The sequence below is a fragment of the Anarrhichthys ocellatus genome, unplaced genomic scaffold (genome assembly GCF_004355925.1).
Source record: "Anarrhichthys ocellatus isolate YVR2014 unplaced genomic scaffold, GSC_Weel_1.0 scaffold18, whole genome shotgun sequence".
Taxonomy (NCBI): Eukaryota; Metazoa; Chordata; class Actinopteri; order Perciformes; family Anarhichadidae; genus Anarrhichthys; species Anarrhichthys ocellatus.
The window spans coordinates 1174731-1198701 of record NW_022280048.1 but is presented as its reverse complement, the minus strand read 5'-3'; the positions used below and the strand labels follow the sequence as shown (position 1 = coordinate 1198701).

The 23971-nt window shown below is 42.1% G+C and overlaps 2 protein-coding genes across 3 annotated transcripts in view; both read left to right on the top strand.

Moving 5' to 3' along the window:
- The window catches only part of snx12 (sorting nexin 12), a 5348-nt gene extending 1391 nt beyond the window's left edge, over positions 1 to 3957 (top strand). Inside the window, exons 2-6 of the mRNA XM_031857525.1 lie at positions 812 to 907; positions 1253 to 1377; positions 1727 to 1817; positions 2284 to 2294; positions 3098 to 3957. Coding sequence (XP_031713385.1) covers positions 812 to 907; positions 1253 to 1377; positions 1727 to 1817; positions 2284 to 2289 — 318 coding nt within the window. The 3' untranslated portion in view covers positions 2290 to 2294; positions 3098 to 3957. The remainder of the gene's footprint in view (positions 1 to 811; positions 908 to 1252; positions 1378 to 1726; positions 1818 to 2283; positions 2295 to 3097) is intronic.
- Positions 3958 to 8556: 4599 nt separating this feature from the next.
- Positions 8557 to 21989, top strand: slc7a3a (solute carrier family 7 member 3a). 2 transcript variants are annotated; one of them, XM_031857147.1, is made up of 12 exons: positions 8557 to 8658; positions 15831 to 16462; positions 16554 to 16715; positions 16924 to 17107; positions 17197 to 17312; positions 17716 to 17938; positions 18023 to 18162; positions 18298 to 18400; positions 18633 to 18862; positions 18972 to 19138; positions 19264 to 19372; positions 19486 to 21989. In XM_031857147.1, exons 2-12 carry the CDS (start codon positions 16096 to 16098, stop codon positions 19638 to 19640), a joined length of 1956 nt encoding a protein of 651 aa, XP_031713007.1. In that variant the 5' UTR covers positions 8557 to 8658; positions 15831 to 16095; the 3' UTR covers positions 19641 to 21989. The 2 variants fall into 2 exon arrangements, with proteins under 2 accessions (XP_031713007.1, XP_031713008.1); XM_031857148.1 differs by lacking the exon at positions 8557 to 8658 and adding an exon at positions 8691 to 9474.
- Positions 21990 to 23971: the final 1982 nt, after the last annotated feature.

The following is a 23971-nucleotide window of genomic DNA, read 5'->3' as shown; positions in this document are numbered from 1 at the left end:
AAACTCAAACAAAACAGACCAGTCTATGTTCAAATACAACAGACAAAGCGTTGTTTAATCACACTCCACTCAGACAACAGACTGTCTACAGCAGTGAATCATGTGAGTCAGGCAAAATATGTACTCAATTACCACGGAAGCATTGAGACATACTGTAAATGAATGAGTTGCACACACAATCTGCCTTTGCAATCGAACTGTAAACTTTTCCGCGTTTTATTGAAACAGGTTTGCTTGGCGGGCATCTTTAATTATATTTCAAATAAACACATGAAACAAGGTTAAAAATCACCTTAACGTTTTGTGCACAAGCCATTTATTTGAAACTTCCACTGAGTACAGATAAAACTAGTGTTAAAATTAATTATTTTGATATTTGATAACCATTTGCTGCTCCAGTGTGAGGATTTGTAGCTTTTTTCTCTTTCTTTAAATTATTGTAATTTGATTTTCTTTGGGGTTTACACTGTTGATAGGACATAACAATTTGCTCTCTGAATTTGACATTTCTCACTATTTGCTCACATTTGGTTTAACGAAATGTTTTATCAATTGCCCATAAAGTAATCTATAATGATTATTAAACATATGTTGCAGCACCAGATTCAACTGTAGAGGTATACATAGAGAATGAACTGCTTTGTCAAGTCAAACTAGCGAACTAGTCTCGTTTGCTTTCATGCCATTAATTAAGTCTAATTATGGTGTTCATGCCTCCCAGCTCTCATGATAGTTGCAGACATGGTCCAAATAATTTAATTTAATAAATCTAGGGTTGTTTTTTGTCCTCTAATTCTACTTCTCTGTGCAGACAAACCTTCCCATTTTCAAACTGAAGGAATCCTGTGTGAGAAGAAGATACAGTGACTTTGAGTGGTTAAAGATTGAGCTGGAAAGAGACAGTAAGGTGAGTGAGCAATTATGTGTTGCAGTCTAATCATTTAAGCAGGCTGGCTGTTGCAAACTGATGGTTACAGTGATCTAATAACTGACAATGTTGACGTTGCAGGTGGGAAAATAGACTCCCTTTCTAGATTAAAGTAAAGAGTAGGATTAGGATGTAGGTTTTATTTGTTTACATGCTTCTGCATTGCCATCTCAAATAAGTTTATTACTCAGCTGGAAATATATTGACGTAACTGTCTGCAATTGTGACTTTACAGCACAGGGAGTGTGGACTTTTGAATTTCATATTTTTTGGTGCATATTTGTCATCTTTCCTATTATTTGTGCTGATCCCCGACACCTTCAGATTGTAGTACCATCTCTGCCGGGCAAAGCCCTGAAGAGACAGTTGCCATTCCGCGGCGATGGGGGCCTTTTCGACGAGTCCTTCGTTGAGGAGCGGCGATCGGGCCTGGAGCAGTTCATCAACAGGTCAGTAAGTTCAGCCCTAAATTACAACTAACACACTTTGTGTTCTCAGATGTAAATCAATCAAAGGTATCGGCCACCTGAAGAATTGCCTTTATGGGATGATTAAATCTGGTAAAGCTTGTCTCAAAGCTGTTATTCTGTAAGATTTCCAGCCACGAAATGTGTTGGCCTGAACTGAAATCCACACGTCATTATTAGTAGAGTCAGTCATTGCCCAACACAAGATATAACCTAATCCGTCTTCGGGCGTCAACAAACTAATCCACCATTGTATCTCACCAGTCTCCATGAAAAGCACTTAAAACAAGTACATTTTGTGGATTGTCCGTCTGTGTGTATATTTCTGTAGAATTGCAGGTCATCCCTTGGCCCAGAACGAGCGCTGTCTTCACATGTTTCTGCAAGATGAAGGCATTGACCGCCACTACATTCCTGGAAAAGTATGACACTAGGGTTACTAAGGGGGAGGTGGGGGTTAAGGATCAGACTGTCTTATAATCTCTCCTTTCTGTCTTTCTGCTTTATCTGCCCCTCTCTCTCTCTCTCTCTCTCTCTTTCTCTCACCCTGCGTATTCCTTTGTATAAGTCATATTAACTTTATCTTGGAGTTAGAGTATGTTCTTCTACTATACATCAGGTTGATAGTGATTCAAACAGTCTCCGCTGTGCATTTGTTTTATAAGCGCACCATAAGGAAAGCACCCGCGTAGTATTAGGGATTGTATTGTTGAAGACTTGGCGCTTAATCACAATTTTCACGCTTAAAAAGTTATGTTGGATACATTCAGTCTTTCCCTGATGAGCGTCATATGTTCATGATTGCATACTAATGTTCAACATACATGCAGCCTGTAAATGAAAGATCTTGATCCTGTTTTGTTCTTTGTTTTGTTTTGTTTTGTATAGGTATGAATGAAGTAAGTTTGCTTTATTTGATCCGGTCTCAAGAGCTTTCTGGAGGTTAAAGGTGGCTGCATGGGCGCTGTAAAGACCAAAGGCGATAGTTCACAGATACTTCAGTGGAATTGTAAAACCAAATATCAATGATCACAGAGGTCTGACTGCAAACTGTCACTCTGAGCTGCAAAGGGAAGAATGTTCTGCAAGCCAGTTTTGCATCACCCATTATCAAGCATGAAAGAAAATGAACGTAAAATCTCATTTGCAGTTGAACGTTTTTAATTGGTAATGAGTGCACTAGAGTTATTCAGCTGTTTCTTCAAAACTGGCTTCCAGAAGTTTCTCGCTCCACCAGTATCGGGCCACTACTAGAGTTTTGAGTTATGTGAACTATTGTTTATAAGTACTGTACATCACCATTGACTAGAGCTCTTTGGGAAACATTTCTCAAACTAATCCTGATACGATGTCATTGTCAACCGCACTAATCATTGACTGCATGGCAAAAGTTGCACGCTTTCTTTGCAATATATTTGTCTCAGTGTCACCCGCAATTTATTATTTTCTTTACATGCCTGTGATCGCCATCTTATTGTTGAGTCTGTTTACTCAGATCTTTAATTCTCTTAATTCAGTTTCTACAGACACGGACAAGTGTGATATTATTTCTCTGTGAATAGTATTATAATGTTGTGCCATTACATTACGTCGGTGCATCCGTAGATTCTGAGATTCACAGCAGTGACCAAATCCATAAAAGCTTGAACATGTCTCTATCATTATTTCTCATGTCTGTCTCTTTCTCTCTCTTATTGCAAAGACAATACAGACTGCTGCACCTGCCCCATGTACATTTATTTCGACATCACGTCATTATATAGCTGGTGGAAATGTCAGAACTGATAAGTATCAACGGTGTTGGAAAAACTATTGCTCCTGGACAAAACTAAGAGATCCAATGTATAAATTGTTTGATGTTGTGTCTTTATTCAGTCATTCCACATACAGTATGTGCATTCTTTTTGATTCAGTGAAAAACAAAACATGTTTCCATATAAAACTTTTGTCATAGCTTCTTTCTTTCTTTTTTACAACTGATTATTATGTTTTCTGAATGTCTTTTAAATTGATTTGATCAAGTTTAAATTGAGGGTAATTTCCTGCTTTGATTAATGTCTTCTTTTGCTAGCCGAGGTGTGATTTTGATGATAACTTCCCAAAGTCGAGCAACATGTAGCATCATGAGACAGACAGTGACCATCGGTCCAGTCAATATTTAGAGTTGTATGTTCTGAACAGGCTCTTAGACAGGATTGTTTCATGATTAATTGTTTTAACTCAGCTGTTACGTCATCATGCCTACACTCTGGCTGTGTGTTGTCTAATCAGCTATTGGGAATGTTAAGTTGGGTAAATAACCATATCTAAGCACTGTGACAAGAGGTTCATTATATGAACAATATTTCATTGTTTAAAGGCATAATCAGCATCTGGTTTAATGATCTGAAATAAGGCTTTATTCTGCATTTATTTCATTTAGGCTTTATTCTGCACTCTTTTTTCTTTTCTTTTTTATTGTGAGGTGTATTAATACATGTTATCATTGCAGTTCCACCATTGGTGACGAGGAACTTCCTTGTTAATTCTGTCCTCCAATTAAATTCCCTGCTGCTTCATGTCTACATGTGTCTTTTGAGTTTGAAAGAGGAGAAATAGAATCAGTAAAACTCACCTTCCAGTTTGAGATTAGTGTGTCGCACTGAGAAGCACTGAGACGGATCAGAGAGCATCATGGGAGCTGGATGAATAGCCGCAGATGACCTAATTTAACAATGAAATGGAAAAAGAACATGATGAGGTTGAAAACGCTTGAGCACAAATATTGGAGGAAGATTTTCTTGGCATAAATGTTACAGCCTGTACACAAAGATTCATTGTTTGAGACTGTCAAACCGTAGTGTTTACTTTTGAACTGGTAAGTAAGGGACTGTATGAAAATGACTGGAGTGGTGACATTTAGTTATGTTTCACTTTGGAAAAATGCACGGCCGTTCCGAGCATAACTTGTTTATTCATTTTAAACACTACCTTTGACAAAAAGCAAAACTACAACACCCTCTACAAAACATGTGCTGAAGATGTATTGAAAACCAGCTATTCACAGCCACTGAACCAGAGGTTCTACCAAATGGTTAGACTTTTTTTGTAATTTAAAAACAGGTTAATTCAATATCTAAATTTGCTCAAGAATTCACTTAAATAAAAAGTCACATTTCTTTAATTCACAATGCATTATTTCACTGACCAACATGTTAGCGAGCCAAGTTCTATTCAATTAAGTCCCAGTATACGCTCCTCAGACTTTTTTTCAACCATCAAAGTTTTTTTTAAATCATATCTCAATGGATCTTGTCATGTGCTGCTCCAAAGCTCACATTAATAAAGTGGTAATACAGTGACAGATCTGTTTTACTCTACATATGGTAACGTGGATCTTAATGCACCATAACAACTGGAAACTGGTTTTATGTAATAAAGAGCTGAAACTATAGGTTAACTTTTATTGGCGACTATTTTGATAATAATAATTGTAAACTAAATAACTTTGGGTTTTGGACTGTTGGTCAGATAAAACAAGCAATTTTATATCTTATATTATAGATTTTATTTATATTGTATAGCACTGTGTAACTTTATTTTATATGGTCCTATATGAATAAAGTTGTTATTTTTATCACTAATTTGAAGACACTTTGGGACTGGAAAAAGGCATTTTTTTACTATTCCTAGCATTTTATAGACAAAACTGAAAATAACAGCAGATAAATCACTAATAAAGATAGCCCTACTATATGGCAAAGGAAGGCTAATAAATATCAATAACCTGAGCACAGTCTTAGTGCAGTAAATTAAAGAAATACAGTATATGTGGTAGGAAGGAAGCCTCATAAGTAGAGATTGAGGCTCTTCAGTTGCAACACTGGGTCTTTTTGTTTCACGAAACATGGATTGTAAAGTCCTCTAATCTTTTTCTCGTTGTCGCTTGCCTTCAGGAAATAAAGGGATTAACAGGGGAAGAGGAATTCTGCCCACAGGTGGATTAAAGTTGTCCCAGAATGATCTTGTAATGTAAACCTTGACCTGCAGGTAATCAAAAGGCATTGGACACAATGAAAATGAAAAAAAAGCAACATTAAACTGTTGATATAGTTTGGTACCTGTGTTGCACTAAACTACACAGGGTTCCCTGTCAGAAAAAATGGGAGAAGTCAGGTTTATTTACACATCCCTAAAATCACAGGGGTTTATCTGGAGGGCTTTATCATCTGTACAGCATATGACTCCCTAAATCAAACATACTGGATGACTTTGCAAAGTGTGAAAATTACACAGAAGTCCTTAATTCCAAATAAAAAATAAAATAAAAACACTGCCATTCCTATTTGTCCACTAGGGGTCGCACTGTCATAATTAGAGTGTCAGGCCCTGTACGCTGTTATAGATACCACCTGTTTACCTACAGGCTACGTAACACAACACTGTCAAGCGTAGATTACTGTTCACGCAGCAGCCAACGGTGGAGGAAAATAGCAGTGTGCTTGGCGTGTTCACCTTTCAGTGTGCAAGGAATATAATGTTCGGCGCCACTAGACTCATCATAGCGGAAAATACAAGAACTTGCAAGGACAAGTGAGAGCAGAGAAGATAAATACATTTTTGGCAGGTTTGAGGAAACAGCAGTCTGTTTTAGTGGTAAGAGATCAGCGAGACATCTGAGACTGTTCATCATCTTTTTTTGTAAATACATTGTTCATTAATTGTGGTTTTCATAAAGGGAAACATTAGGAGGCGTTGTTATTTATAGGTTAAAATGTTTTACTTGCCCGGCTCACTTGAGATGAAATTGTGTTGTATGAGTTTGACACCCCTGCCCTACATCCAACCTACAGTCAAGAAATAAAAGGTGAGAAACCTTTAGAAAGAGCAGCCGAGGAGGGATCCCTCGTTAAGGATGACGCAAGCATGTCATTTGTGCGTGCGTATGAGTAGACAGAAGTACAAGTAGAAAAAGGAATTTGATAGAGAACTGTGACCTACAAAACTAGTGAGCTTTGAAGTGCTGGCCTTGTCCTGTGTAATGAAAGTGGTCAGACAGGACGGGCACAGTAGGCCAAGGCAGAGATTAGGGGGTGTTTAGTTAGCGGTTCTAACACTGGAGCCCAGGGTGCAGCCATGACGCCGGTTGTGTTTGCAGAGACACCCAGTTGGATTAGCTTGATGAAGTGGAAGTAAATTGAAAGAGCATCCCAAAGCAGTGTGACTGGGCAAGTACAAAAGGGGAGACGAATGCGGCTACTAGAGTGCCATCGGACAGAGTTCGATGGACGGACAGGGAGAAAATGCAATTCACAAATCTTTTCGTTTGTTTGTTTAAGGTAAGGTTATAGGTCCAAAGCATGAAAAATAATAAATCCAGCCTTTCCCAGGAACTGAAACAATAGAGAAAGAGAAGTCCAAACCTTTACACGTAAGTCTGAAAACAATTTACAATAACCAACAACAGTTGAACAGTATAAGAACGACAGCATTTCAATGGCTTGGTGTGTACGTGACTACGCAATTTATTCACACAGATTCTCTCATTCCAAAAGTCAACGTGGCCCCTAATTTTTGTTTTTAGTGCTATTTTGTCAGCACAAACTCTATTAGATACTTCACACTGCTGACTACTTTCTGATATAAAGTCATTTTAGTAAGTAAACATGCCATAAGTACAATTAACCTCCAAGCGACTGTCAAAATGACGTGTTCCTTCACGGAGTGAAGTGGGCAGCTGCCCTGAGGTTTAGGTTTACACAGGCCCCAAAGACCCTTTTTACTGTGTGTCAGGTGCTTTGTGGTAATTTGATGTATTACAAATAGAATATGCTAACACTAAAGCACCGTATTAGCTCACGGTCTACAACTTTAACCGTCAGTTCCGTTTTATTACCCGTCTTGTATGCATCTATCCAGGGCACCCCAAGGCTGGATCTTGAAATGTATCGAACTATTATGGATTTTGTTTTTGGTAGAGTGTTCAGAAAACCACCTTCTGCTCAGCGTCAGTAAAACCAAGGAGCTGATTGTTGATTTTAGAAAAAAAGGAGGCGAAGAGGTGAAGCAAGTTAGCAGCTTTAAGTTCCTGGGAATCAGCACCACAAACAACCTGGCCTGGTCCTCACACATCTCCATCCTGGTGAAGAATTCTTAAGGACACTTAAGAAGGCAAAATTCCTGTACCAAGTTCTTGTCAACTTTTACAGAGGAGCAATAGAAAGCCTCCTCAAAGTAAAAATGGAAATTGGAACAGTTACATGTTCATGTGACACTTTCAAATACTGTAAACTAAATGTACCTTGTGGTGAGATTGTCTTATCCACAATGTTTTAGGTTGGCTTGATAAAAAAAACTGTGATGATGTATTTTGTATGAAAGCGTGGGTAGGTAGCATTGGAGAAACCAGCGAGAGTATAGGCTAGATTTAAAAAATACATATCTAAACGAAAAACTTAACAGTTTTCAACAAAACATTTTGTTGACATTGACAAATACTAATTCAACCCTGATGCCACATAGAGCTCTTGTTGCATCGGACCACATTATTGTGAAGTAAGTTTTTGTTCCCCCTCATTTACATGCATGATGTCACAGCATGTCCTCATACACAGGGCAGATTCCGAGATGACATTTTGTATGATGCTTCAGTCAGAGAGTGACACGAGAATAACATGTGTAAAGTTTGTGTTTTTGACGCCACCACTGACCCTTCAACATTCCCAGGTCACTAAGTGCAAATGCACATGAAATAAATAGTTTGAGTTTCCCTCCTTTTATTTTAATCTGTAGAACAAAGCAACAGCGGATATAGTGGAGAGAGTGGAGAGCCAGGGTCTGTACATAGCTCTCAGAGGGGGAGGACGCTGACGCGGGGGTTCCATTTATGGGCATTCCTACTACTGAAAAGCACGCGCACACACACACACACACACAGACACACACACACAAACTCTCACACTCTCTCTCTCTCTCTCTCTCTCTCTCGCGTGTACTTTCTGTATCTTAAACACTTGTTTTACTTATTTGCTTTGTCGTTCAAGCTTGCGTATGTATACCAGAGCACTGCACCTTTATCTGAAAAGTAAATATTTGTATATTCAGAAATTCTTACCTCTGTATTCAACAGTGGAAAACTCCGCCTCCCAGTTGCGTCAGTTTGTTAGTACACGCCACGCCCCTCGCGGCGGATCAAAAGCACGCACACGCTCAACAGAGCGGGATATTTCATCAGCGAGCACGCTCACACTTCTTTTCACCGCTGTCACACAGAAGACATTAAAGGTAATGCCCTTCATCACCTTTCATTCATACCATTCAACATTTTATTGTTTATTATAAAAGTCGTCTTGCGATGACATTTTATCCGACCGTTTGATGTACGAGGACGTGTGGGTGGTCTGATGCAATCCTCCCTCCCGTGTTATCAGTTGTACTAATGTTTACAATGAACACAACGTGCCGCACAATCCGAGCGGGTTTTACACACGTTTTCAGTTAATCCACAGTAGTTGTCGTTTTATTTTTGAGGTGGCATACATTTGTCATTTAAGCGGGGAATCAGTCAGTCGCACGCGCGCACGGGAAACCACAATAGAGTAGAAAGTAGACCTTTGATGAGGTGACCTTTGCGAGGGGACACGTTGCAACTTAAAAAAAATAGAATTCAAACAAACTGCTCGACACGTTTCCGTATTTCCATTCAATGTTGTGGTCCTGGTGGTCCTAGATGGATAACTCGCCCCGGGAGTAGGGCGTGGGTGACCGTAGTGCTGCGTTCACAGACCCCCGAATTTCTACCAATTCCCAGAATTATCGCTAAACAAAACAGACCCTGTATTAAAATATATAACTCTGAATGCTGGTACAACATTGACCAACTAACGTTAATGGTCTGATATCCACGTCCGCTATAACCCGTTGTACCAGACAAACTCTATAAGCACCAGGTCTGTGTGTACATTGGGCAACACATTCTACGAAGGCAACATATCCACCACGCGAGAACCGAGCAGAGCCACGTAGCTAGCTGGTGTCTTCTTCCCTGACAGATGGACAGCTGAACATCGCCTAGTATATCTGACACTGTCCATAAATAAGGTTAGTTTAAGTGTAAATTAATTTAGCACCTATAGTTGCCTTGATACCACAAATTGTCGATTGTCGTCACAGTGCGTCCCCCTTCCGGGTAAAGTTCACTAGCCCATCGTCTGTGTCCTGGGTGTTAACCATGCGTAGGTTGCATCAGCCGATTTGATGCCACTCCATTGATTTAAAAGGTGGCGTTATTACTGTGTTAGTAAACACAAGACTAGAGCGTCTGGGTGTATAACGTGATCCCGACCTGATTAGCGGTGGTCAGGTGGATTAGTGGGAGTGGAGACGTTGTCGGACTAACCAGGTAGCCACATGTCACCTTCATTTTTTATTTATTTATTGTAATCTAGGCTAAATTTACACTTCGGTAGTTCCAGCTCAGTACAGTAAAGGACAAACCTCTTAAAAGCCAAAAGAAAGGCTGATATGGTCAGGTTTTATGGTCATTCCTTGTCCATGCTGTTGCTATTGATTGTTAATTTCTTTATTATTGTCAAATTAATGTTAATTTGTGTGTTATTGACAGGTAACAGCCCCAGAGTTACCAGGGCATTTTCATTTTTTTAACCAGTTAAAACATGTCTGATTGTTTTTAGGAATGTATTATGGCGTAACATCTTAGGTACACCTTGTAAAAAGACAAGTATGCAGTCCAACTCATAACACAAACATCCCACCTTGAAGGATGTCATTTTATTTTCCAAGAGGTATCGATCCAATATGGTAATTTTAGTGCGTTTGCATTGTGTTGCATTAAACTGAGAGGTATATTTACCAACTGTTTATTGCACTGTAACTGTTGCACCCTGTTGAGCTTTTCTGTTAGCCAGACATACGAATAACCAGGATTAATGGTGGGTGTCTTTCACAATGTGTGATGTGTAGGAGGAGGCCTGTTACACTGCAGTTGTTGCATCCTCTTAAACAAACTACCTCTTGGGATCAGGGAGTGGGAGTGTGGTCCGTTTATGGGTGATCATTCCTTAAGTTCAATCATCATCAAGTCAAGATTTCGACTTGACAAATTGGCAGATTTTTCAAAATGCATGTTTATTGTGGTTGAGGCTGGGAAATGTGGCAGACTGTTTCTAACTAGTCGCAGCATAATTAAATGCTGGGAGGGAACAATTACACGGAGCACGGCTGTCACGTTTGTCTGCATACGTGGCTTAATCTTTTCTGACCTGCGTAGTTTAGAAGACATATCTTGGCATTCTTAGACGTCCAGCTGATTATCCTCTCTTTGAAAGAGTCGGTTACTTATGCTCTCGTGGCCTTTGATGTTAATGCTTCTGACATCGGTCGGCATGGGAAAGAGAACAGATCCGTAGTTTATCACATTCCATCTCACAGCGCACAGCAGTGCTTTTGGCAGGAGTGCTTTTTCAGCCAGGTGACTTTAAGGGTCGTTCAGTTCGGTCTCACTGTTGTCCACAGTTACTTTAGTTTACACACACACACATTAACAAAAACACATACAGCTTTAATGTGAACCTAAAGTGTGTCTCGTGCAAACACATTCCTGGCTCTAAACGCCTGGAACACCATTGTTGGTCTGTCTGTGTGTGCGTGAGGTGCCTGAGAACGGGTCCCTGACTCTCTGCAGCCCGTCGTGTTGCAGACGTACCTTCCAGGGTTACACAAGTTCACATTCACCTCTTTCTGTGGATGTTCAGCTGCTGGCCCCACAAATTAACGGACAGTTGTGTTGTCACCAGGAACATTATTCGTGTTTATCTTATCTGCAAATACTACACTTTGACTACAACTACCACTGACATGACTAACTATTAATAATTTGATAAAGATGCACCATGACAATGGTTAAGTTGCTTAAGTTTACCTCATAGAGGAACTCCACTGTCCTGGAAAGAGGAAATCTACTATATACTCAGAGCAGGATCTAACAGGTACTTGAGATTATTCTAATTCAAAGCAATTAAAAAACAAACAAAAAAACACCACACATCTCTTATTTTCATCCATAAATGGTGTGCAGCGGAGGAGCTTCTGAGTCTGTCGCTATTAGTGCAGTGATACCCGATAACTAGGTTTGAGTGCTGAGGAGGCGGATGGACGTATCGGGCCCATCCGTCACTCCACCCGGACAGGCAGTAAAGAGAAGAAGTGAAACACTGATCCAGAAACAGAGACCAGGCCGACTGTCTGGAACAGGGCGAGTGTGGCTGTGGATCAGAGGTTAGGCCGAAATGCATTCTCACACTTATTAAATGTGTGAATCTAAGATTTGGCGGGGGGGTGAAAGAGTGACTAAAGCCTTCCTCATCGTCTATTTTTGTCGTGCTATCAAGTTTTTTCATACCCCGTGTCCTGTTAAAAACCAAGGTTTAAAGTGCTTCAGGCAGAACATGCTTGCTCCTCAGTTTGTGCGAAGTTTCGGGTCACACGGTATGTTGGACAGTTTTAAAAAAGACGGCAGAAGAAGGAAAAAAAGCCTTTTAGCTGTAGATCATGTTGTGGTCTAATTTTGGCCTGTTCTTTCTCACAGCACACAGGATAAAAGCTCTCGCAATGTTTCAGTACAATGGCAATATTCTATTAATACCGTAAAATCAACATAACGTCTTTATCAAAGCTCCTCTAGTCGTACCATTTCAAAAGAGAATATCCTGCCGAGTACAGTTAAGTGTTGAGAGAAATACTGTCAAACAATGAAATGCAAACAACACCGAGAGCAGCCAACAATAAACATTCAGCCCTCTGAAGACTGATGGGAAACTGGTACACGGTGGATTTTCTCCTGCTCCACGTGGTGTGACATTCCAGTAGCATTTTCCACTCACACACCAGGAAGTGAGATCTGAGAGGGTCAATGTTATGTCAGTAAACATTTGTTACTGAACTACTGTGCCCGGCTGGCTGTGATCTCCTCGGGGGGTTCGAACCCACGGCGTCCACACCTTTTTACCAAGCGGGACAAAAATGCTTCACTGAAACTGTGAAGCTGTGAAAACATATTGGGAGAAATTCAAGTAAAAAAGAAAGAAAAGAATATCATTCATTGGGAAATGTCTTTGTATTTTGCTTTCACAGTGAGATTTTCTTCCACGTCTGCCGACGCCTCAAAGTTTTAAAAAAGTGCAGACCTCCCTAAGGGTGGTCTCATTAAAGCGATGCTCGAGCCCCCTCTGCCCGGGTCGATGCCTCGTTCGCATCAGTTAGTTTCTAATCTTTTCCTCGTGGTTTTCACGCGGGTGCCCGTTTGTGTAAGTGGGGCCGATTTTACTGTATGCCAGTTTGCACTGCGTTGTGTCTCACCAATGTGCCGCCTGTGAGCTCTGTAACAGCCCACATGAAAAGAATAGCGTGTTACCTGCAGCAGCCGCTTTCAGTTCCTTGATTTATGTTACTCTCTGGTTGTAGAGTGTAACCAAGTACATTTAGTTTACTGAAGTACTTAAGAGGGGAATGTTGTACTTTGTACATTTATTTGACAATATTAGTTACTAGTTAGGCTACTTTGCAGATTCAGATTCTTAATACAAAACATAAATCAACTAATTAACTATGATGTGCTACTAAATAGTATATACAGCCTAATTATATAAAGTAATTGAGTATATAAAGTCTTAGAAATTTGCTCCACCTTTACCAGCACAAACATTAAAGTGATGAACACATTAATACGTCAATAATTGTAATCCAATGATATAGGCCTGCCGTGCATATATTATTTAAAATGGGCCATTCTGCATAATGTGTGTATTTTTTCGTTTACTGTCAACATATTTTGAAACCAATACTTTTGTACTTTTGTACTTAGTGAAAGTAAAATTTAGACTGCAGGACTTTTTACTAGTAACTAAGTATTTTTGCACTGTGTTCTAGTAAATAACTGAATCATTAACACATTGGTTGTATACATATTAATGGTTAACACAGCAAAAGAGTCATGGGTCGGGTGGGTTGCTGAATTTGCGGTTCAAATACGAGGGTAGCTGTTATGGTGACATGGCCGGAACCACGAGTCACTTTTCCGCGCCAAACTAGAGATGGTCGCTGCGCACCAGCCAGCGGACCCGTTGAGAAGTGAAAAAATATGTGTGATTCATTCTGAAACCATGGCGGGACAAAATAGACTTTGGCGGGCCACCACAGTCTCGGTAATAAATTGTAAACAGTGTTGTATTTTTGGTTAGTTTCTTCTGCAAACCCACAACCAGAGTTTGTTCCATTTTATCTTAAAATGGAACAAACTAAAAGGCTCTTCATGTTGGAGGACTATGACCAACGACTCGGGCCAGTCGTGCTCCGGTTACAGCAGGCTTCTGGGATAATGGTCCTGTTTCTTGACTTAGCATTGCTGCAACTGCTGCCACAGTCTCTCTAAGAGGATTATCTGGAGAAGAAACAAACCTGCTTACCTCATTACAGCTCGTTGCTGCTCCTCTGTCTATTGCAATACAGAACACATGGCTTTGTTTTGAACGCCACCTTTTGACAAACAACAACACAGCTCTATGGTGGCATAACCAGACGAGCCATGTTATTTCTGCTATGTATATAAGCATTGTCAAATATCTCAAGAGCAACAGCTGAAACTCCTCTTTGAGAGATTTGATTGATCGGTAGTCCAACATTTATAAAGTCAACTTTATTGTGTGACATTTTTAACCCTGCAAAATTACACCTCCCTCCATAAAAAATGAGCCAACATGGCTCCTGCTTTCTGAAATTAGGAGTGTATAAAGTATTTACATTTGTGTTTAATCTCAATGAGTCCCTCAGCAGGAGCAGCTGCCTGAAGGAGGACTTTGTCGAATCAAGGTGGAGTGAACCAACAGGTGGAACCTGTTTTTAAACGCCAGCATTTTTCTCCACAGCACATATCACGCAATAATATTTACCGATAAAAACTTTCCGTATAACCTCTACAAAGTCAAACTTCGATAGTATGTCAATTTTAACCGTAATACGCAGTGCGAGTTAGTTGAATATCGCTGAGCCTATCGACATCCAAAGAAAAACATTGCTCTGTCAGACGTGCTCTGCTGTCCTTGGCCTGTTATGAGCTGCTCTTGGTGTGTTTAGGTGCAATCATTATCATTCACCCTGTAATGAACTCGACATGCTCTTACTACTGACGTGAAATGTGCTGCCGTCGTCCTTGAGGATCATTTTATCAGTTGTTTTTCTTTAAATCACTGATGACGCAATGCGACAATGATCAATAACAACTGTGCACTGCATTACGATTAAGGAACGGTGACTACTATTACTCCCAAGTGCATCATCGGCGAGGCCTCTTTAGGATCAGGTGCTCTGAACCTGCACCCGGGCGGTGAGGCTGAGTCGGTGTGTGAAATCCTGTTTTATCGAGGTTAGCGGCCTTATTGTTGAGCTCTGCTAGGTCGGGTGTGTGGAGACCAATTATCCCGGCAGCGGCGTTGGTTATTCCTGCAAGTTTGGCCCAATTAGTAGAACGGATAACCTGTTAACGAAGCAGGTGGAATGGGCCCGAACAACGCTCTGAAACAACCTTCCTTGTGGCTTTATAAACGGGGTCAGTCTTTATAGATGCAGTGTATTTTTTTATCTGTACCGCCTCCCAGTGCAGCTGGTTCACCTTATCGAGCTGCTGGTGCACGCTGTCCTCCTCTCCCTTGTTGATATTAGCTTGCAGAATTCAACCATATCATTGCTTCACAGCCTCCGGCTTTCCCAGGCTTCTCCCCGTCGGTGTCCGTCTGTTGAAACAACACACGTAGTAAAGTGCTCTTTCTCATAGTGCAGGGAGTGCTGAGGAATTGGTGTTCATGTGTTTTTATATGGGCGCGTACTACGGCAGGTTTATTTGTTGAGGCGAAATGAAGTAGCATGGGATGAGGTTTTCTTTTGTCTCCATGAGATCATTTCTATGCTCTACCTTGTCTCATGTTGCGGTTAGAGGTGGAGGTTGGAATTCCTGGAAGTTGCGTAACTGGTATTTATACAGGTTCTCGTGTAGTGAAACGTGTGTTGTTTGTTGTCTCACCTAACCTGCCGATTCCCCTTTTTTGTGGAAGAGGAGAAGAATATTCCAGTAAAGTTTCCAGCATCGCTGGTGCTACCTGGGTTCACTTGAAATGCACCTAAACTCACTCAGGCACAGTGTGTGGTGTCACACTTAAGTAAACCTACTCTACGATGTTGTGAAGTTGATTTGTACAGCCCAGGTTGGAGAGACCAGGTCGAGATGACAATCTTTGAGCGCTTGTGTTTGTTTGAACACTTTTCCTGGAAGAAACGACACGATAATCCCGCTGCACGGCACACGGAGATCTGTGTGAAATGTAAGCCTTGGCACTGACTGAATAGTTCCCTGTTTTGAGCTCCTGTTTTCTTGTGTTTTCTCCCAGGTCCTAATCTGCTGCTGCAAAACACTGTAACTACAGACCTGCTGCTTCTTGTTCTGCGTGCTCGAGTGACTGTTGCCCAAGTCTTCCCACCTCCACTGAAGGATCAATAAGCAACTTGCTTTAACTACCCATCTGCCCAAAGTCCTGCTACGCACAGATCAGTCACACGTGTTCAGTCTGAGCTGTGTCAATCGCACACACACCCACACTAGAAGGATTTAAAACACAGCCCGGTTCAGCGCCCACACACACAGTCACAGCAAATATGGCCTCCAAGCTGGCCAACTTTGGCAAAACCCTGCTGCGCCGCCGGGCCCTAGACTGCTCTTGTGTAGAGACCCGGTTCGCCCGCTGCCTGTCCACGCTGGACCTCATTGCCTTGGGCGTGGGCTCCACGCTCGGCGCCGGCGTTTACGTCCTCGCCGGCGAGGTCGCCCGCGAAAAGGCAGGTCCGGCTATTGTCCTCTGCTTCCTCATCGCCGCTCTGTCCTCCATGTTGGCCGGCCTGTGCTACGCTGAATTTGGCGCCCGAGTCCCCAAAACGGGCTCGGCGTACCTTTACAGCTACGTGACAGTCGGAGAAATCTGGGCCTTCATCACTGGGTGGAACCTCATCCTCTCCTATGTGATAGGTGAGCTTTTCTTCAGCTGTGGTGGAATTATTTTCCTGTTTTAATCACTACCTTGTTGACTTAAATAATTGCCTTTCTTTTCTTTTAAAAGGTACGGCCAGTGTTGCCAGGGCATGGAGCTCGACGTTTGACAGCTTGGTCGAACAAAAGATTTCTGGCTTCTTTAAAGCCTCCATGACGATGAAGGTGCCAGGGAATGTGCTGGCAGAGTACCCGGACCTGTTCGCCCTCATCCTGGTCCTGCTGCTCTCTGGTGAGTGCACCCCTGGTCACACCAACATTGCAGCGTGTGGCCTGCCAGTAGCCGTGTTAGAAAAACAAATAACTGGTTAATTGGTGTCGCTGACTCATGGTTTATTTGACGCTATGAAGTACGAACACATCCACCCACATAGCAGGACATGTTGTTCTTGGTCTGAAATGTGAACTCTCGGTTACCGCCCTCTCCTCTCCGTCCTCAGGACTTCTGGCCTTCGGCGTGAACGAATCGGCGCTGGTGAATAAGATCTTCACAGGCATCAATCTGGTGGTTCTGGGCTTCGTGATCATCTCTGGCTTTGTTAAGGGGGACTCGACCAACTGGAACCTGACGGAGGAAGACTACATCAGCTTCATAAACAGCACCAACAGCAGCAGGCTTCCGAAGTGAGTATTTCACTGCCGCCAGCAAATGGAACTCATCGTTTCGCTGTTTTCGCCCCGTGTTTGATTGCCAAGTGTCTCTCGTCACTCAGAGTCGAGAAGGAATTCGGCATGGGTGGCTTCGCTCCGTTTGGCTTGAATGGAGTCCTGTCTGGTGCTGCCACCTGCTTCTACGCCTTCGTGGGCTTTGACTGCATCGCCACAACAAGTGAGTGGTTTTTCATAATTACATCGTAGGCAATGTGAAGACGTATCTCGAGTTGCTTCCCATGCTTTGGGAAGTTAGTATCGTCCAGACATGAGGGGGAACCGCTTCTGATGATGTGTTTTCATTCAGTGTTGCATAAGAACATCTGGGATTTGTTTCCACATCATCTGTGAACAGCGCTGGGCTGACGCAACACCTGTTGCCTGTATTAAAACGGTTGTTATGTAACGTGTTCCACCTACTGCGTCTAGACCTTCAAGTGTTGTTCGGGTGCTGTGAAGACTGCAACGCATTTACGTGCTTGCCAAGCAGCATACAAAAACACGATTGGTCGGTGTGTTCGCCTTGTTTCATGTGAACGCTTCTTATCAACTCATCCCTCTTTTTGTTTTGTCGTCTTCAGGCGAAGAAGCAAAGAACCCCATGCGTTCCATTCCCATTGGCATCGTCGCCTCGCTGCTGATCTGTTTTTTCGCCTACTTTGGTGTGTCTGCCGCTCTAACCCTCATGATGCCGTACTACCAGTTGGACATCCAGAGTCCTCTGCCCGAGGCCTTCACTTACGTCGGCTGGTCTCCAGCCAGATACATCGTGGCTGTGGGCTCTCTCTGCGCCCTGTCCACCAGGTAAGGAGGGAAATTGTACTCTTGCTTTCCCAGTGTGTCTTTTTAAATCTCTACGTCCAGTACTAACTATTGACCTTCTCTCAGCCTCCTCGGCTCTATGTTCCCCATGCCCCGTGTTATCTATGCCATGGCGGAGGATGGGCTGCTGTTCCGTATTCTGTCCAGGATGAACCCTCGCACCAAGACTCCTCTCCTGGCTACCATTGCGTCTGGCATTGTTGCAGGTAAGCTCACTGCCTCTTAAAACTGTAAATGACAGATGCTGGTTTTGTACATTTAATCTGAGCCAGTGAAGTAGTTCTTTGTTCCTCTATCTGACTTTACAGAGATGTGTAACAGTGTAAATGTTCTCCTTCCAGCTCTGATGGCCTTCCTGTTCGACCTGGCAGCTCTGGTCGACCTCATGTCCATTGGAACTCTGTTGGCGTACTCTTTAGTGGCCATCTGTGTCCTCATCCTCAGGTAAGGACCTTTGTTATTCCCTGCAAGCATACTCTTGAAGTTGTAATCATGTGTTGAATATTCTCTAGGTGCTGGTAGCCATAAAGCCAGTTTATGTGGGTACAGATAAAACAATCTCATACTGGCTTTGGAGAATGACCATACATTCGATGAAAGCCCCTGTTTGTGTGCCAATATTTCTAGTTTCCCTGTTTTTTTCACTCACTGTGACACACTTCCTGTCCCGCCGCAGGTACCAGCCAGGCACCCTGAGTTCCTCCAGCCAGACGGAGAAGCTTGTGGAGCTGGTGGAGGGGGAGAAGGTGGCTGTAAGTGGAGGGGACAGTGGCGACGAGTACGGCATGGAGACGGAGGAGAAGCCGCTCCGCGAGACCTTCACCGCCAAGCTGCTCTTCTGCCCGAGTGGAAAGATCCCAACGAAGATCTCCGGGAACATCGTCTACGCCACCACGGCTATTATTTGTAAGTGTGTCTGGCAGGAATCTAAAGATCGTTGGTGACTCTTGTGAGCTGATCGAGAAGACAAATTTGCGTCTCTAAGTAACTTTGTCTCCTTCTCGTCTCTCCGCAGCACTTTTTATGACGGTACTGTGCGTTATCCTCGCCAACTGTCTCAAAGAGCTGCTGGCCGGGCACGCGGCCGTCGTGGTGCCATGCGTCATCTTGACCCTGCTCTGCATCGTCTGTTTTGTCATCATCTGCAGGCAGCCTGAGAGCAAAGAGGCTCTCACCTTCAAGGTAAGGCCGATCAAACCCTGCAAACAGACCCTTTGTGTTACAGAAAAGAGATTTCTCTGTTTTGGCATTATTATTGTTATTATAATAGCTGTGCTGACCTTTTCCCACATCATCCATTCCTCTAGGTCCCTCTGCTTCCCGCGTTGCCCCTGTTCAGCGTTTTCGTCAACATCTACCTCATGATGCAGCTGGACCGGGGGACATGGTGCCGCTTCGCTGTGTGGATGCTTATTGGTACATTGGAACATTACTAATCGTGTACTCCTTTCTAGTACCACACACACACACATACACACACTCGTGTTAGCGTTTTGTAACTTCCCATTGCCTCTCTCCTTCCCTCCCAGGTTTCGCCATCTACTTCCTCTATGGCATGAAGAACAGCAGTGAAGCTGCCAAAAGGTCCTCCCCACGTAAATACGAGCCCGCGCTGCAGACCAAGGGCCCGATTTACACTGGCGCTGCGGACGACAGCGACATGGAAGCAGGCAGCAGCCCCTGATGCACGCGGACGTAGACCTGGGGGAGGGTTGCCGCAGCATCTGCACTCATTTTTGGCAGTCTGGTTGAACTAGCGGCCAAATGCTGCAATGTAGGCGGCTCGGAACGCAGCCCTGGGTTTAAAAGGGAGGCGAGGCAACACACACACATCTTACCTCTGGTCTGGGGGCTGATTAACTTGATGGCTGGACACTGTGAGAGAGCCGCTCTCTGGCCCATGCTTCTGTTTCAATCTGTCTGTCTTGTCTGTACTTAGCCGTAGCCCTCTGGGAGATCTTCACCTGCCTCTAACACATGCTACGAATAGACCTAACTAACAAAGAGTTCCGCGGGTCTCCTCATCCAATCTGGTTTCCGTCATCTTGAAGAATGTTAGACTTTTAACTGTTCTCGTCTTTGCTTCCTCTCCGTTTGTTGGTGGCTGCGTGTGGAGCCACTAGGGGCAGATAACTACTATGTGCATCACTAAAGATTAGCACTTACCTTATGATCGACACTTGAATCAATCAGCTTAGACCTCAGTAAGCACAAGCCACCGCAAAGTGACAGGGCCTTCAGTAGTTGGCGTGTCTAGTTTGTTTGTGAGTAAAAGGACGCAGAGGCTGTTGCTTGTCGGGTCAGTAGCACAGAGACGACGCTGATGTCATCTGCACCGTTCGGTTCGGTATCGGAGGCCGGAGAACATTACAGATCGCACTTCTGCCCCTCTGCCCCCAGACAACAGCCACACACAGTCGCTGTACACAGCACCCTGTTTTAAAATGGGATGTCGCTTATTGTAAATTATTCAATTTTGTTCTTGCTTATAGACGCGTTGAAATGGTATTTTGTGGCCTTTGTTCCAAACTAAACCAAATAACTAAAATGTTTTTAAAAAGGCTTTTAACAGAAATGAACTGCAAGAGTCATAGGATTTACCCATATTTGGTTGAATATGATTTTTCTCCAAAACATAGCTATGAATTTTAATAAAACCCATCTAGTTAATTAGATGATTCCAGATCATTTACACACTTTGCACCCGTCTGTTTCATATTCTTTGCGCGGCTGTATCGAGCTATTTTTGGCAGATCTGAGGAGGTTGATGAGATTTGCACTCAACACGCACATTGATGACATTAAGTTATCCCTGACGAGCATTAAGAACTTCAGTTCATATAATCTGTCCACCTCCGACTGATCTGGGAGCTGTGGATCTGTTTCTGACCGTCTTTCATCAACTTAATCACCTTTTTGTTTTTACTTTCTTGTGAAAAGACTCACAAAGGTTCTTGTTTAGTTTCAATTGAAACTTGTTCTTGGCGGCTTTGTCTGTTGAGTTCACTTTTACTTTTATTGTATTCAACTGTACTTTGTGTTTACTACTTTATTTACTTCTACTGATAGAACCGTTAATATTCGTTTGAGTATTGTTTGTTAGGGACAGGTTGCTGTTGTGTCATATCGGTTGCAATCGGTTTAATATCATTTTTAGATGTTAATGTATTTTAATTGTTACATGTACAGTTTTTAGTTTGCTTTTTTGGTCTCTTCTTGTTTTTACATGTCTTGCGTCAAATGATTTAATCCTTTCGACCAAATGAACTTGTCTTTAGAAACAAAGACTGACCACTAACAGTTGGTCTCTAAATTGTGAAATATGAAAGAAACTGTTTTTACCCCAACCTTGTAGAGTCGATATAACTTATTGTTTATAGTATGTTTATTGTTCGAGCATAGAGCTTTACTGTAGAATGTACAGTATTTGTTTGAGGATGTATCTCTATTTGTATAATGCTGTAAATTATACAAACACTTTCTTTAACATATGACTTTGAGTATAATTTGTTCAGAGATGTTTTTTGTAAATTACATTGGTAGGTGTTTCATTTGACACCTAAAGCTACTGAAATCCACAATATACAAATTGAGCCCTTTTTTAGATAAAAATTGTCCCGCTGGATGTTGAAGCGTTTCTGTCGATGCTCAAAGATGTTTCTCAAGTTTCTAGATTCGAGAGGACTTGAATCAATAGACTGGTGCCTAAAGAAGCATCTTTCTGCCTGAGAAACACACGTGGGTCGGTCAAACAAAAGGCCCAGCTGCATTTGGGACAATTCAAATACCGGAATTATGAGCTCTGCCTGCCAGCGATATCATTAAAGGGTTTTGTGGCAGTGACGTGCGTCACACAGAGCTCTTCATACTCAGCCCTTGTGCCTTTCAAACATCAATTCTATCATCTCTCCATCTCATTAACAGCATTTCTTTCCCTTTGTTTTATATTCTGTACATATCGCTGACATGTAAAAAATGAGCTGTATTTTCAGTGTTTTTTTAAATAAAATAATTCATGCTTATGGCAGACAGAGTGTGTGTTTTATCTACTTATTTAAAGAAAGCTGGAGACTGAGCTGCAGACCAGAGGCCATTTTCACTGTTTCCTCCATGAGTCACCTGTGATAACTCAGGACTGTGTTTCAGTTATGTAATGACTCCATCCTTTGGCTGTTTTACTAACCTCTCGCATCCTGCAACAACAGGATAAATAATGTCTTTCTTTTATCTCTGCGCAGTATTAATCGATGTTTGTTCAGTCAGTATTAGTGGTTTTAGAATAGGCCACAATTTCAACAGCTAGAAATACAAAATGTGTGTCACAGTTGCTCAAGCCCGATTTCTAAAACACTCAGTTGTGCAACAAAAGGCCTTCACACATTCAAAACATATAACTTGTCCATAAAAAGTAAATAACTTCATCAGCGAATGCACCTTTGCCTCCAAATTGACTCGTGACGACAAACTGTCCTTGTGACCAAAGACATTCTAACTGTTTCTTTGTGCCATTTGTCATTCAGATTTACATACCCTAACCCCAAAATATAGTCAATTATCCTTTACAGAATAAACTCATGTCATACGCACAGCTTCAACAGTCTGTGTTCCCCTTTCTTATTCACAGTAAGCAAGTATGTAACAGTTAAGTAAAACTACATTTACATTAATTTAAGTACAGAAAAAAGACTCAATGCAACATAAAAATATGTAATGTTGTGTTTATTTTATTTGATATGGACATATGAAGTGTTTGTAGCGAAATGCTAATTTACAACACCTGTCCAATCTTGTCACGCTTTCTTTAAGTGTTATTTGCCCTAACAGTTAAACACACACACAAACACACACATTTTGGCATGGAGCAACCATTCTGTGTCTATCTCTGCCTCCGGCAAAATGGCCATACCGTCAACTTGTTCGTTCCTTCCCTTCTTTACCTTTTAAAAACTCACGCGCTCTCTGGGGCGTAAATGTGACCGAGAACCGACAGCTACATACATGCAAAGCATTAGATGGGCAGTGTAATCCCCTTTAGTCACCATGGACAATTCAAAACATCACTGGGTCAAACGATAAGAATGTATATGTCAAAACATGGTATTTAAATAGCTTTTCCTTCTGCCCTCCCCTCTCCACACGCGAAGGCTGCCCTCTAGTGGCCGCACACAGCATTACGTCTGTTAACACTGCGGCTGTGACCCACTATTGCCCGTTAGCTACACAACAGTCACTTTTGTGGTAGAAACAGCAGAGTTCCTTCACATTTTTTTGCACCAGGCAAATCTTTATTCATTTCTCAAGGCATATATTGTTGATGACACTTGTGCTATAATAATAATCCCAGAGTCACATCAACATTGACGACTCAACTTTGTCTGGGTTAGGTTTCAAATATAATATTTACAGGTTGCGTAATGTGATACCAATGTGTTTGCAGCCACCTTACATTTTGGATTTTGATATTCTCAGGATAAACACACAGTTTTATCAATGAACAGGAAATGTGGGCTAATTATGCTTTTCTCATGAGTCTGACCTGAAGTCTGAGCAATTGTAGTTGTTTAAATAACTCTAATTTGTTCACTTTCAGGTATACAGTGGGTACGGAAAGTATTCAGACCCCTTTAAATTTTTCACTCTTTGTTTCATTGCAGCCATTTGCTAAAATCAAAAAAGTTCATTTTATTTCTCATTAATGTACACTCAGCACCCCATCTTGACAGAAAAAAACAGAAATGTAGAAATTTTTGCAAATTTATTAAAAAAGAGAAACTGAAATATCACATGGTCATAAGTATTCAGACCCTTTGCTGTGACACTCATATTTAACTCACATGCTGTCCATTTCTTCTGATCCTCCTTGAGATGGTTCTACTCCTTCATTGGAGTCCAGCTGTGTTTAATTAAACTGATTGGACTTGATTAGGAAAGGCACACACCTGTCTACATAAGACCTTACAGCTCACAGTGCATGTCAGAGCAAATGAGAATCGTGAGGTCGAAGGAACTGCCCAA

What these genes read in the sequence shown, in the direction of transcription:
- slc7a3a (XM_031857147.1), top strand. Translation starts at nt 16,096, where the DNA reads ATGGCCTCCAAGCTGGCCAACTTTGGCAAAACCCTGCTGCGCCGCCGG. An exon ending in AACAGCAGCAGGCTTCCGAA is followed by an intron (nt 17,108 to 17,196) that starts GTGAGTATTTCA and finishes CTCGTCACTCAG; the next exon opens with AGTCGAGAAGGAATTCGGCA. An exon ending in ATCTGTGTCCTCATCCTCAG is followed by an intron (nt 18,401 to 18,632) that starts GTAAGGACCTTT and finishes GTCCCGCCGCAG; the next exon opens with GTACCAGCCAGGCACCCTGA.